This window comes from Colletotrichum lupini, chromosome 5, assembly GCF_023278565.1.
Source record: "Colletotrichum lupini chromosome 5, complete sequence".
NCBI lineage: Eukaryota > Fungi > Ascomycota > Sordariomycetes > Glomerellales > Glomerellaceae > Colletotrichum > Colletotrichum lupini.
In genome coordinates, this window is record NC_064678.1 from 5,832,492 (window position 1) to 5,845,826 (window position 13,335).

Sequence of the window (13,335 nt, forward strand, 5' to 3'; positions counted from 1 at the left end):
TCCGCTTATTTATCCCCTTATTTAGCTAGGTTTTTATTAGCTTATTAATTTAATTAATAAGCTCTTTAAGGATCTTTACTTATAATTTACCTTTTATTATCCTAGCTATAAATATAAAAAAAATCGCTCGTAGCTTAGATAAGAGCTCTAAGTTCTTATTATAAATCTCGAAGCGGCTTCGAATTACGTTAATTATATTAAAAAAGTCGTTTCGATCGAAATTACGTACCGCTTCGTAATAATAATTAGAGGCTTTACTTATGAGTACGATATTAATTACTAAATAGTATTAGTATTCCTTAATTCTAACTTTTTTATAGTAATTATAAAATATCGTTAGGGTTTTTTATAAAACCTTATACTTCCCCCCAAAGTATAATTTCTCTTTTAAAAAGATCTTTTTAAAGTTTATAAATTACTTCGTATTTATTATTAGATTTTTAGTATTTATATACGATCCCTACGTCGCTACGTATTATTTATAACTTCGGGTCGTTTACTTCTTTTTTTATTAACTAATTAGTACCGAATTTTATATTAATAGCATTAACGAGTTATAGATCGAAATAAGTAGAATTATCGATTATTATATTTTTAGTACTATATTTTGCCCCGGTATATCCTTTTATAATAATAGATTTCCGTTAGTAATTATAAGGAGGAAATTTAGGTCGTTTATCCTTTTTCTAAATTCGTTAAAGCGATTATACGCTTTATTAACTTATACTTAGTTTTATAATACAAATTCCTCTTTTATAATTATCGTTATTAATATTTTATATAACTCTTATAATTATAATTACGTTAATAATACCCCTTATTTATAGAGGAATCTATTCACTATTTTTATAATTCCTAAGCTTACGCTTACGAACTATTCGTTTAGTTAGTAACTAAGGTCGTTTATAATCTCGTAAAATAGGGGTTACCCCTATAGCCCCTTTTTTTTATAAACCTTAGTTAAATAGATTAATACTGCGTTAATTTACTTATTATTAAGCTAATTTACAATTTTATATATTTACGTCCCTTAATAATCCGGGTTAATATTTACTTATTTATAAAAAATTAGGATTCTATTTAGGATCGGGTTTTGTCCTCTTTTTCTTTACCCTAACTTACTAAAAGTCGTACTCTAACTTATACCCGTATTAATAATTACTAACGTATTTAATTTTAATAAGGATATATTTAATCCGCGCACGGGTCGTAATAAATCCGTACTTTTATTACTTAACGAATTTATTAAAGTCTAAGAAATTCCTACTTCCTCTCGCTATCTCGCTACTACTCTCGTTTTTATTATTTTTAATAATTACTACTACCTTTTTAAATTACTAACTATTATACTTATTAAGATCTTTTTTTTTATTTAATATAAAAAGGTAAGTTTTAATAGTTCCTTTTTATAATAATAGCGGTAAACGTTTATATTACTATAAGAAAATATAGTAATTAGTCTCGGGATCTTTATTAATTACCGATTTCTATTATCCTATATACTTTTAGCCTCTTAAGCTTTATACTTTTTATAATTTCTAAATAGCTTCTTTTCTTAACCTACCTCTTTTAGGGTAGTATTTCGTAAGAATAATTAAAAATAAACGCTAAATAGCTCGTAAAAGAGCTATATAGGCTATTAAAAACCGTATAAGCCGTTAAGTATAATTAACGAAGTTAAGCCCTTTTTCTTATAAAATCGTATATTTTAAAAACTTATTAAAAATACTTACTTATTACTCGTATATAATAAGGTTAAATACTTTAAAAATCTTATTTTTTATAGCCTCTCGGTACCCTATTTTATATCTTTTAAATAGTCTTTTTCGTAGCTTAATTATAATTAAATAATTATTACTTATTAATAATCCCTTTTATTACTTAGTTAATTTTTTAAAATTAGTAATTTCGTACCGGGAGCTAATATAAAAAAAAGCTTTTAAGCGTCTTTTTAAAAAATTCTTTTTTTTTTCCTTTAGATCCTCGTCTTTTTAGCCTTTTTTTAAGCTAATAATAACTTTAATAAGAGGTCGTAGGACCCCTTTAGGGTAGCCGCCTTTTTTTTAAATTAATTTTTAAAATCCGTAATACTCTTAACTCGATATTATTAAGACCTCTAAATCCCCTTTTCCCTCGTTAAACCGTCCCTTATATTATATTCCTAAGTAATACTCGGGGGGTAGTTAAAAGAGTTACGAAGAGGTTATTTAGATCGTGGGCTTAAAGTTATATTTATAAAATCCTTATAATAATAAACTTTTTTATATATTATAAATCTCTTAGCTTAATAACTCTTATAAAGTTATTTTTATTACTAAATAAGAATATTTATATTTAAAAATCCCCTTTTTTAATTGTATAGTACTTTTTTATACTATATTTTTACTAATTTAACTAGTTAATTTCTAATTATAGGCCGGCTATAGAAAAGTTATTTAGTAAAAAAGCTACTCGGGGCGATAGTAAAAGGCTAGTTACTTAAATAGTTCCGTTAATTAACGTAATTTAATATAATAAACGTCGACCTTTTATAAGTAATAAAGGGCTACGATTACTTAATTCCGTATAGTATTCGAAAATCGCCTCCTTTTTTATTTACTTCTATAAGGTTAATTAATATAAATCTCCTATCCTATATAATATTAAAAGGTCGTCTCTTCTATATAACGAGATACCTTACTAATTTATAATAATAGAATTTAATTATTAATTAGTATTAATATCCCTATTATAAAGTAGTTAGTTCGAACCGTAATTAATAAAGAGATTAATTAAACTATATAAATATCTACGTTATAAGTATAAAAAGGAGGTTCTAACTATAGGTTAGGCTAGCTACGATAATTGTAAATAAGGCCCCTAATTAGCCCTTGCGCAGTCGGTTATATACCGCGGTCGAATTAGACTTCTAATCTGACACTAGGAAAGCTAACCTCCTCATCCCCATTACTTAAGACTCTGAAAACGGATTGTTCTTCGGGGTTTATAAAGAGAGAGACTCAGACATAGACTCCTTTGATGAGCAAATCCATGCTCTCCTCCGTATTGGCTGTTGTAAGGCCAATGCTTCCTACGACAAGTTCGTCAAGAATCTGATCTCGTTCACCCTCGTTCCGTGCTCCCTGAAATAATGCCGGAAGACGCCCATCAATAACCGCCTCAACCACAGTTTTGTACACGCCGCAGAGGCCGCACAAGTTCATGGCAGCATGCCGGATCTGTGCGTATGTAAGCTTTCTATGCCATCCACGCCGTTTCTTACAAGCACACAAGAGATCCCATCCAGTCACACCTGGTGGTGGCTCATCGTCCGTGACTTTGTGATAGGACACCATCCGCGTCATGCAATTTTACTTTGGACTCTAGACGCTCAAAAAGGTTCAGATGATGTGGTACTGATCTTGTCGACTGAGGGCACTCGGCATGATCCTGATGACTTGTCGGAGGCAGAAAAAAAGGTGACAGTCTGCCTGGTCAAAATCTGCCCAACTGCCTAGTTGAAAAGAGGGGGCTGGAAAGTCAACACAGCGCGTTTACCGCGCCCAACTACCTATGTCGCTATGTCCACAGTCATAGCTACTATCATGGAGGTTGATTGGCCCGAACCAGCATCCTTGCAAGGGAGATCACGAAGAGACCAAATCTCAACCCGTGAGTCCCGTTGAAAATGTTCAAGTCACAATCAATTTGAGACCATGCTATTGCTGCACGGTGCGTACAGATCTAAGTGCAGTAGGTAGTTGGAACAATTTGTGTGATGTAAGCAAGATTTTCATCGCCGTCTGAATTGGGGTTTGCAGGTGTTCAGTTGCAATGAACTATCGGCGTGGATATCGGCTTCACCTATCCGTAGTATTAGCGAAGGGGATATAGCCGATATAACCGGCAGCACTCAACCTTCGGCTATTTGCTCGCTTAGAGCCAGCCACAGCATCGCTAGCTTGCCTTTGTCTGGATGACGTACCTGATTGCCGCCGGCCATACCTCCCATATCAGCAGTCAATTGTTGTCATCTACCTACCGTCTTGATCAGTTCAGAACTGAGTGAATGATCTTTCAATATCGAACTTGATGCATCCATGTGCATTTTCATGATACCATGGCAACTCGGACTCTGACAGCAAAGTTGTGGCGTCTCAATGCAAATGTAGGTACTCCGCCTTCACGCATAATAATAACACAGATCGCTGATTTCTCCTTAGTTGGTATCGAAGCAACAACTTCGACAGCTCACGCTACATGAATATCAGTCGCAGAACCTTTTGAAGGAGGTAAGGCTTTCTCTTTTGTAGCGACAAGAGACTAGGATGGGAAGGGTCGCTGATGCTTTTCGATCAGTTCGGCATCCCAGTACCCCGAGGACACCTCGCAAGAACACCAGCCGAAGCTGCGGTGATTGCCACAGAGCTTGGTAATCATGTTTTCTTCTAGACTGCCGATTTAAGATGTACTGACACACTTAGGCGGAAACTGTTCTCTCAAATCACAGATATTAAGGGGCGGCATCGATGACGGCGCGTTTGACAACGGGTCAGGGGCCGGCATTCAACTGGTCAATAATGCAGAAAGCGCCGAGAAAGCTGCCAATCGCATGCTTGGTCACTACTTGAAGACGGATCAATCCGTAGGTAACGGTGTATTGGTCAATAAGCTTCATGTTACGGAAAGCCTGAATCCCGAAAGAAAGTGGTACTTGGCGATCACATTCGATCGCGAGAACTATTGTCCAATAATCATCGCGTCAAAATTTGGCGGAGTCGCCATCGAAAAGATAGCAGCCCAGCATCCAGACGAGCTGCATACATTTCGATTTGGATTCACGGATGGCATCACATCCAAACTCACCGACAAAGTCTCGAAATGTCTCGGAGCTTCGGCGAAAGAGAAGGAAGACCTCAATGACATACTCGGCAGACTTTATAAGATTTTCACAACAAAGGACGCCTATTCGCTTGAGATCAAGACTCTAGCAAGCTCGTCAGAAGGAGGTCTGACTTGCATGGACGCCAAGTTCTCATTTGATGATGCTGCGGCCAAGCGGCAGAAGCCACTTTTTGCAGAGCGAGACACGGAGCACGAGATTCCAGAAGAAGTCGAGGCTGAGAAGTATGGGCTGGTCTATGTTCGCATGGACGGCGACATTGGCAATGTGGTCAATGGAGCAGGTCTCGCGATGGCGACCAACGATGCGATTGCCCTGCACGGTGGCGCCAGTGCAAACTTTCTTGATGCTGGTGGGCAAGCGACGAAGGAGACCATGGTCAAGGCATTTGAGATTATCCTGCGGGACCAGAGGGTGAAGACGATATTTGTCAACATCTATGGCGGTAAGTTCGCCAAACAGCTAATGAAGGAAGCTTGACGTCTACTTCTCGGGCTAATAAACTTTTGGTAGGAATTACTAGAGGCGACATGATCGCAGAATCCATTCTTGGTGCAGCCAAAGAGCTGGGACCGCTGAAAATTCCCATGGTGGTTCGACTTCAAGGCACCAACTCTGAGATGGGATTGAAAATCGTAAGATGTTCCCGTGCCGGTCAAATGCTATCTTGACATTGAGTGTGCTGACTGGAACACACAGCTGGAAGAAGCCAATCTTGGATTGCATACCGAAGCAGATTTTGGGAAAGCAGCGCAAAAGGCAGTAGAACTGGCTCGAGGATCAAGCCCGGCGTCATAGAATCCGTCGTTGATTTTGGGTGTTTGAAGCAGCTTACTTACGATGGCTGTCATCAGCCAATAAAGTCTCGACATTTTCGCCAGAAATATGTTGCTCAGGCAGCGGCCCCTTGCATCTTGAGACGCCCCAAGCTCACATCAGTTCAGTGTTGGTTCATGACCCCTTGAATGTTCTGTCTAACGGCCATGGAAATTTCCGAAATTGGACTGATGTTACTTGTCATCTCTTTGTTGGTTGCTTCGCCGTATTGGTTTTGGGGTCCAAGAAAACGTGCCAGATTCTATTGCCTTGCCGCATTTTCTTTAGGCAACCAACGTCAACTCGAAGAGATATTTGAAGAAACCAATTTCCCTGTTGACTTTTCGAAACAACGAGCTATCATACTACAACCCGACCACACCTGTATCATCTCTACGCCAAGATTCGATGGCTGACTCAACTACAACTCAGCCCAACCTAGACCCTATCGCGGTCGCTGACTTCCACGACACACTCAAGAAGTCAAAGCGCATCGTTGCTCTCATCGGCGCAGGTCTTTCCGTATCCTCGGGCCTTGCCACCTTCCGAGGGGCCAACGGACTGTGGAGGAACCAGGACATAACACAGGTCGCTTCACCCGCAGGCTTCCGTCATGACCCGGGTCTCGTCTGGCAATTTTACACGTATCGCAGGCACGACGCCCTTCGTGCCAAGCCGAACCCCGCTCACTATGCTCTGGCCGAGCTCGCGCGCAGAGTGCCTGGCTTCGTCGCGTTGACGCAAAATGTCGATAACTTGAGCCCTCGGGCTGGTCATTCGCCCAGTCAGCTGAAGGAGCTCCACGGCAATCTTTTTGCGCTGTCCTGCGTCGATGTGGTTGGATGCGGATACACCGAGCGTGACAACTTTGAGGAGTCTCTGTCGCCAGCACTCGATCCTTCAAAGGACGAGGAGAGGACCATCGGCAGCATCAGTCCGGACGAGAAGCCTCGCGCCAGCCCAGTACTGTTAGCCGGCATCGCGCGGAAACACGCGCAAATCCTCGGGGAGAAGTATGAGGGCAATTCTCCGACCACGCGGGATCTGACCGCTCTGAAAGCCCCGGATCAACCGGCGTCATCGAACCCCGTTGCTGTTATCCGGATGTCGTCGGGGTTGGAGAAAAAGGACCTACCGCAATGCCCTAAGTGCAAGAACAACATCCTCCGTCCCGCCGTCGTCTGGTTTGGCGAGCCACTGCCCGTTGAGGTTGTTGAAGAGGCCCAGGCGCTTTTCGATGACCCCGAGGCCATCGATTTGTTTCTGACGATTGGAACCACCAGCAAGGTCTGGCCGGCGGCTGGGTATGCCGAGATGGCTTGCAAGAAGGGTGCGAGAGTTGCTGTTATCAACACGCGAGCTGAAGACGCGAGACATGTTCGGCCGGATAAGGACTGGGTGTTTGTAGGAGATGCAGCAGTTGTCCTCCCCCAGTTACTGAAACCGGTGATTAGCGAATCATACGAGCAAGTCGAGAAGAACATGAAGAAATAGCGGAAGAGGCACATTGTCACAGGTTACGGAGGGTTCAGAGCCATGCGAACCTAATCAGTGATTACGTGTCCACTTTTTCTACTCCAAGACGGTGTGAAAGCGAGGAGCATTGCATCTAGTAGATATGAGTTGGCTGATACAATCTCCATCCCGTTAGCATCAACTCCCGCTTGGCCTATGCTTGGAACAGTTGAACTTTATGTAACAAGCCTTGATTAATATAAGCTGGCCTGCATCATTGATCATATAGTTAGATTCTTCCAAACTCCGCGTTAGGTTTCCATGCGGAAGACGAAGCTGCCAAATACCTTCAAGCTTACCTGTGTCAATTATCGCCCTAATCAAGTCATTCGAACGAATGTTGGCCCCAATTTCATTGGTCTCCGTCAAAATATCCAAGTAAACCCCCCTTGCGTTGTAGAGCTGCGTGGCTGAAGCATCAAATTAGCTTTCAAAGGTGGAAATCGTCTTTCCCACTCCAGTCATACCGTCGTTCCGTCGCTTTCGTCTTCCAGGTGATGCAGCTTGAAAACTGTTCACTCTCATCAATTCCGATCACCACTCACTTAGTCACGATGAGGCTTTTGCTTGCTCGCTTACGTTTGGAGTTCCATAGACTTGAGCTTAGCTGCACTGACTACTGCAGGACAGAGCAGCTTATGCAACCTATCCAAAGCTATAGTTTCACAAAACTGAGACTTTGACAACATCTGTCAGGCACCGTGCTAGCTCTTTGAGGCGTCGAGAGGCATCTTCCGATTGGATCTCGTCGTTTGAGCCAGGGCAAGCCGCTGACTCGTTTGTCCATGATTGATCATATTTTCTACCCGAGACTCACGGCCCTTCCAGCCCTTTCATCTTGAGCCGCATATGTCACACCGAGTTTCTTTCCCATGGCGAATGGTCCCAGCACGAAGTAGAATCGTTTCGGTGACATTTCACTCAGCGAGGTTATTATAAGTGCCGCGCTTGAGCTTGGTCTCTTTGCGGTGAATCGAGTGATGCTCGACTAGTTAGTGGAGTGATCATACTATCATCGCTCAGGCCTTATTATTGAAAGTTTTCCAGAATTGATAATGTGAAAGTTATAAAGTCTTTTCAACTTACCGTGCCTGTCAACTGGAAAGATTGAAGCGGACGATCAAGCGCGTCCTGATGGTTGCACGGCGTACCACCCAGCCACATTACTAACACCTTCACCGCGGCATGACGGGGAAGCCGGAAATGTTTCTCAGCGAATGCACAATGACAGGTTGGGCATTTCGAAAGCAAAAGCTTGTCATAGCCGCGATAATATTCCCTCATATCTCTTCCCTTGATAACGGACTTGAGGCGGCTGCCGGCTTCTGCCTCCCGTCCCGTCCTCGCATTTCCTAGCTTAGCCGTCATGCCGCGCGCTTCTGAAAAGGTTTGACTGATGGGCAGTGGCTTGTGACGGTAAGGGAGGGGGGAGGGGGAGAAATCTCTTTCTCGTAGGAGCTAATGCTGCTGCTCCCGCTTCCGTAGTGAGACCCTAAGAATGCCAGACATGCCTCCCGAGTGAGACGTCAGAATTGAGTTGGCTGGGTGGCTAGATGGCACGGTGGCTCTCGGACGACGAGCCCTTTTCGGACAGATGATGGTGGTGTGCCACACGCGGTTCAACGGGGGACAAGGGTGTCAAACTGTCGATGGATGGTGTCGTGCAGTAGAGGGAAGCTATTCCACCCGTTCCCACCCGTATCCCACGTTGTTGAAGTCGTAACGAGATTTTCGCGAAGAGGGGCCGGCCAGGAAGAGTCAGCTAGGTCGGGGTAAGCAGGTGGGAGGTAACCTCGAAAAAGCCATCTTTTATCAAACGGGCAAGGACGGGCTGATGACAGCATCGACCTAGAGCAAACTAGATATGCACAGTCTGAAGCGAAGATGGAAAAGCTGCGTTTGTGATTGGTGTGGAAACCACCCAAACCCCCCCATGCAGGAACGGGAAAACGGGGAAAGTATGTGTGATCAAAGGCAGCGAAGGAGGAAAAAAGAAAAGAAGGATTCTCGGTTAGCGAGAGGGGATCCATGTCTCTTTCTTCCCTGCGTCCGTGGTCAAAGGGCTGGCCATCTGCCGTCGAGGGGGGGTTGCTTCCGCCCGACGCCACGTCTGGTTCGTTCGTCGACCCATGCCTTTATGATGGAATCGGCCTGGATCTCCTCGCGAACCCGGTACGTGTAGAAATGACCGCGATCTGTATCTGTGCTCTTGAGGCACCGGGGTAGAGATCTCGGATTACCGTAACACAACAGGCTTCTTTAGGCAGGCTGACACGAGGATCCTTGGACTTTGCGGGAGTCATGGCCAGTTCCATGAGATGAGGGCATTGTCCTTGGGGTAATTTTCGAATTCAGAGAAGTCACCGGAAACGCTTCCATGCCCTACATCCCAAACGAGGAATTCATTGAGAGCATCTGCCGTCGCCGATGAATCGCGAGCAAAAGCGCAGAGGTCAGTTTTCCCCCATGGTTTCTATCATATTCACAATTCAATCATTGCCCATTTACATCATTTCGTTTGTAGGCATCCACTTTTTCATACCACTAAAGCACGACGCAGCGCAGTCATCACACCTCCAGCCCATTTGTTAGCCTGCTGTCCTTGGCAGTGCCTGTTTCTCACGAAGTGGAAGAAAAAGTCTAGGCATTTCTGCTGTTACCCTCGACCTCTGATCGCGTGGCAGCAAAGGTGGCCGCACCAGTATTTCTATCCTTTCCTCTTCTAGGTACTGTGGGCTGTCCAGACCCCCTGTCACAACTGCACAGCGTCTGCACTGCGGTCGATAAGGTATGCAGCTTGCCATTCTGGTGCCCACAGTGGGAAAGGAAAAAGCAAACAAAACCACCACTTGGGGGGCTATTGGGTGACCTGATGTGGCCCGCCCCAAAAAGAAACGAGCAGAAAAAGGTCTGTGGTCTGGGTTCTGGGTTCCAGTCGTCGGGCCGTTGGGAACTGGGGGGGAGGGACAGACCTCGAGAGGTTCAAAAATGAAGCATCTTGCTCTCATGGATTGGATGCTTGGACCTTTGAATGTTCGTCCCACTTCCGCTTCCCGCATAATCCACTCGAAGTGTGGACGACAAGGTCAAGGTCTCCTTCCCATCGCAACCTCACGGGACGACAATATGGCGGCATCACCACCAAAGACGCCGACGATGGGAGACAAGGTGGTGATATTCCCGCTGGAGGAACCGGGCCAGATCTCTGTGGTTGCGGTGTCTATCGTCTTCATCATCATTCCGACGTTGATGGTGATCCTCCGCCTCATCGCCAGGCGCATGGCCCATAGAGATATGGATTTGAGTGATTGGTCTATAATTGCTGGACTCGTACGTTGTCCATCACGCCAGCCATGGAGATATCTTCCGGCGCGATGAGATAGGACTACAACTCACTTTTCTCTGATAGGTCTTCTCCAATGCCTTGCAAGCAATTTCCATAGTCGCTGTGATGCAATGTGGCGTTGGCCTTCACAATGCCGTCATCATACCCAAGTATGGGGTCGGGCCAATCGTCAAGTTTCTCAAGGTTCGTGCCAACTCTCGCGTCGAAGAACCGTGATGTAGTTGTTGACGCATCTCCCTCTAGGTCCTCGTCGCGCAACAGATCCTGTGGGCCATCAGCCTCAGCCTCTGCAAGATCTCCATTCTTCTCCTCTACTCCAAGCTCTTCAGCACCAGGTTCATGATCTTGTCGGCGCGGATACTGGCCGCCTTCACCATGATGTGGGTCATGGTCACGGTGCTGATCGCCTTCTTCATCTGCATCCCCCTCTCGGACAACTGGCTCCTCGATCTCAAGAACCGACACTGCGGGAACCAGCCTGCAGCGGATGGCACGATGGGGGTGTTGAACATGATCACCGACATCATCGTCCTCGTCATGCCGATTTCTCACTTGTGGAGTCTTCGGCTGGAGATGTACAAGAAGGTCGCCCTGATCGTCACCTTCTCGCTCGGAGTCTTGTAAGCCAAGCCTCCCTAATCTGAAGAAGATGATGTACTGACCATGTTGCCAATGTAGTACGTGCATCGTATCGGCTCTGCGCCTCTACTACCTTGCCAACCTCGTGTACCTCGACGTAACCTTCAACATCCCCAACGCTCTCATCTTCAGCGCGTTGGAGCCCGGCGTCGGCATCACCCTTGCGTGTATCCCCTTCCTCCGACCTCTGCTAGGCCGTTCCTCGTACTCAACCAAGGGTACGGCAAACTACTACAGCTCGAATGGCAAGTCGGATGGTCTCTCAAATCGGCGGAGCGAACGCCAAAGTGACGGATTCGTCCTCGTGGACAATTTGTCGCAGCAGCACCTTCGGGAGGCCGAGCAGAATGATTCAGCACCAACTATGCCCAGCAAGGTCACGTATAGCAGAAGCAGTAGTGTTCCAGATATAGATTAGTATATGAACATTATAGATCATCCAAGCCTCGATGTTCGGTTTTGCCTGATAAAGCTTGCTGCATGCGCTCATTCAATCAGTCGCGGTGGCTCCTTGACGTCTTCTGGAAGCTTGCTCCATCGGCTCGTGTAGACCCTGCCATCCTTGATCACCGCCAAGACGTTCTTCTCCGGCTCATCCAGTATTGAGACGTCGTCCAGCGGATTCCCGTTGAGAATCAGCAAGTCCGCCACGAACTTCTCCTTCACCTGCCCCAGCACATCCTCCTGTCGAAGCATCCTGGCGGCGTTAACCGTGGCGGATTGAAGCACCTGCTTATTGCCGAGAGCCTGCTGCCGGATGCCAAACTCCCTGCTCTGCTCAGCCTGTAGGGGGCCGAGCAGATCCGATCCATGACAGATGGTCACGCCCGCTGCGGCGGCAATTTTCAACGACTCGAGACCTCTTTCCAAGACCTCCTGGTTCTTGCGCTGGTTCTCAGGGGGCAAGAATCCCTTGTACTTGTCGGAGCCCATGGCGTCGTACGTGACCAGCGTAGGCGTCAGCCACACGGCGTTCTCGGCCATGAATTCCGCCGTCTCCTTGTCGATGAAGTTGCCGTGCTCGATGCCCGTCACGCCGTTCTCGACCGCGTGGCGGATCGCCCGCGGGGTATATGCGTGCGCCGTAACCCAGGTACCGTAGCTCCGCGCGACCTCGCTAATGGCTTTGATCTCATCCGCCGTAAACTGCGTGTTCTCGATCCTGTCCGTCGGTGACGCCACGCCGCCGCCTACCATGATCTTGATAAAGTCCGCCCCCGTCCTGAGCTGCTCTCTCGTCGCCCTGATACACTCCGGCACGCCGTCTACGACGCAGGAGAGTCCCGCCGTGCCGCCGCAGCACAGCCCCGAGTGATCGTGGGCACCTCTGCGATCGCCGTGGCCTCCCGTCTGCGACAGAGCCTGGTTGGCGATGAACAGGCGAGGCCCGGGGAAGACGCCGTCCTGGATTGCCTCCTTGAGCGCGAGAGTTGCGCCGCCCGTGTCGCGGACCGTGGTGAAGCCCTTGCTCAGGATGCGACCGCAGACGAAAGACTGCCGCAGATGAGAGACGGTGGCGTCCATGTCGAAGCCGCCGTTGAGGCCGGCCTCGCCGGGCACGGAGCTGACGTGGACGTGGCAGTCGATGAGACCCGGGGAGAGGTATTTTCCCTGCAAATCTACCACAATGGCATCGTTGCCTCTGCTGTCGGCTGGGCTCCCCCCAACGTTCTCAATCAAGCCGTTTGAGATCTTGACGGTCGTGTTTTCAATGACGAGGCCTTTGGCGGCATCCACGACGTTTGCGTTGACAAAGAGGTAGGTGTTCTGCGGAGGCAGCTTCCATGGCTTGATGAGCTTCTCCGGGATCGCACCCTCGGCGTCTGCCGCCCACTGCCGCGGCGACGTGCGCCGGGGTAGCTCCATGGCGGCGCCGGCGAGGGCGGGAGCTTTGCGGAGTGTCATTTTCTGGCAGCAGCTGAAACGGGGGTGAGCGGAGACAAAATGGAGAGGCGAAGACTGACTGGAGGTTCCAGAGTTCTCAATGCTTCGGTGACAATTCAATGATGAGAGATGAAGATGTGGCGGACGACATTGCCGTGGCTGATAAGCGCATCGGAGCAGTTTGCCGGTGCGGAGTCGGCGATGGATGATGGAAGCATCCCTGATTGTAGCGATCAGTGCGTAAGACTGTACC

General features: G+C 46.8%; 4 protein-coding genes across 4 annotated transcripts; 2 read left to right on the forward strand and 2 right to left on the reverse strand.

The window, feature by feature from the left end:
* Positions 1–4,099: 4,099 nt before the first annotated feature.
* Positions 4,100–7,192, forward strand: CLUP02_11162 (NAD-dependent deacetylase sirtuin-5; the record flags this gene model as incomplete). The annotated part of the gene is made up of 8 exons (XM_049290130.1): positions 4,100–4,147; positions 4,203–4,271; positions 4,339–4,411; positions 4,464–5,327; positions 5,423–5,517; positions 5,582–5,644; positions 5,737–5,820; positions 5,987–7,192. 8 exons carry the CDS (start codon positions 4,100–4,102, stop codon positions 7,190–7,192), a joined length of 2,502 nt encoding a protein of 833 aa, XP_049147275.1.
* A 50-nt stretch (positions 7,193–7,242) lies between these two features.
* CLUP02_11163 (uncharacterized protein) lies at positions 7,243–9,528 on the reverse strand (the record flags this gene model as incomplete). Its single annotated transcript, XM_049290131.1, has 12 exons — positions 7,243–7,367; positions 7,513–7,615; positions 7,681–7,724; positions 7,793–7,829; positions 7,892–7,983; positions 8,072–8,201; positions 8,300–8,606; positions 8,721–8,795; positions 8,858–8,975; positions 9,084–9,276; positions 9,341–9,421; positions 9,487–9,528. 12 exons carry the CDS (start codon positions 9,526–9,528, stop codon positions 7,243–7,245), a joined length of 1,347 nt encoding a protein of 448 aa, XP_049147276.1.
* Positions 9,529–9,640: 112 nt separating this feature from the next.
* On the forward strand, positions 9,641–11,616 carry CLUP02_11164 (uncharacterized protein; the record flags this gene model as incomplete). The annotated part of the gene is made up of 6 exons (XM_049290132.1): positions 9,641–9,800; positions 9,898–10,001; positions 10,106–10,543; positions 10,623–10,742; positions 10,803–11,179; positions 11,238–11,616. The coding sequence occupies 6 exons, from the start codon at positions 9,641–9,643 to the stop codon at positions 11,614–11,616; spliced, it is 1,578 nt and encodes a 525-aa protein (XP_049147277.1).
* Positions 11,617–11,684: 68 nt separating this feature from the next.
* CLUP02_11165 (amidohydrolase) lies at positions 11,685–13,103 on the reverse strand (the record flags this gene model as incomplete). Its single annotated transcript, XM_049290133.1, has 1 exon — positions 11,685–13,103. One exon carries the CDS (start codon positions 13,101–13,103, stop codon positions 11,685–11,687), a length of 1,419 nt encoding a protein of 472 aa, XP_049147278.1.
* Positions 13,104–13,335: the final 232 nt, after the last annotated feature.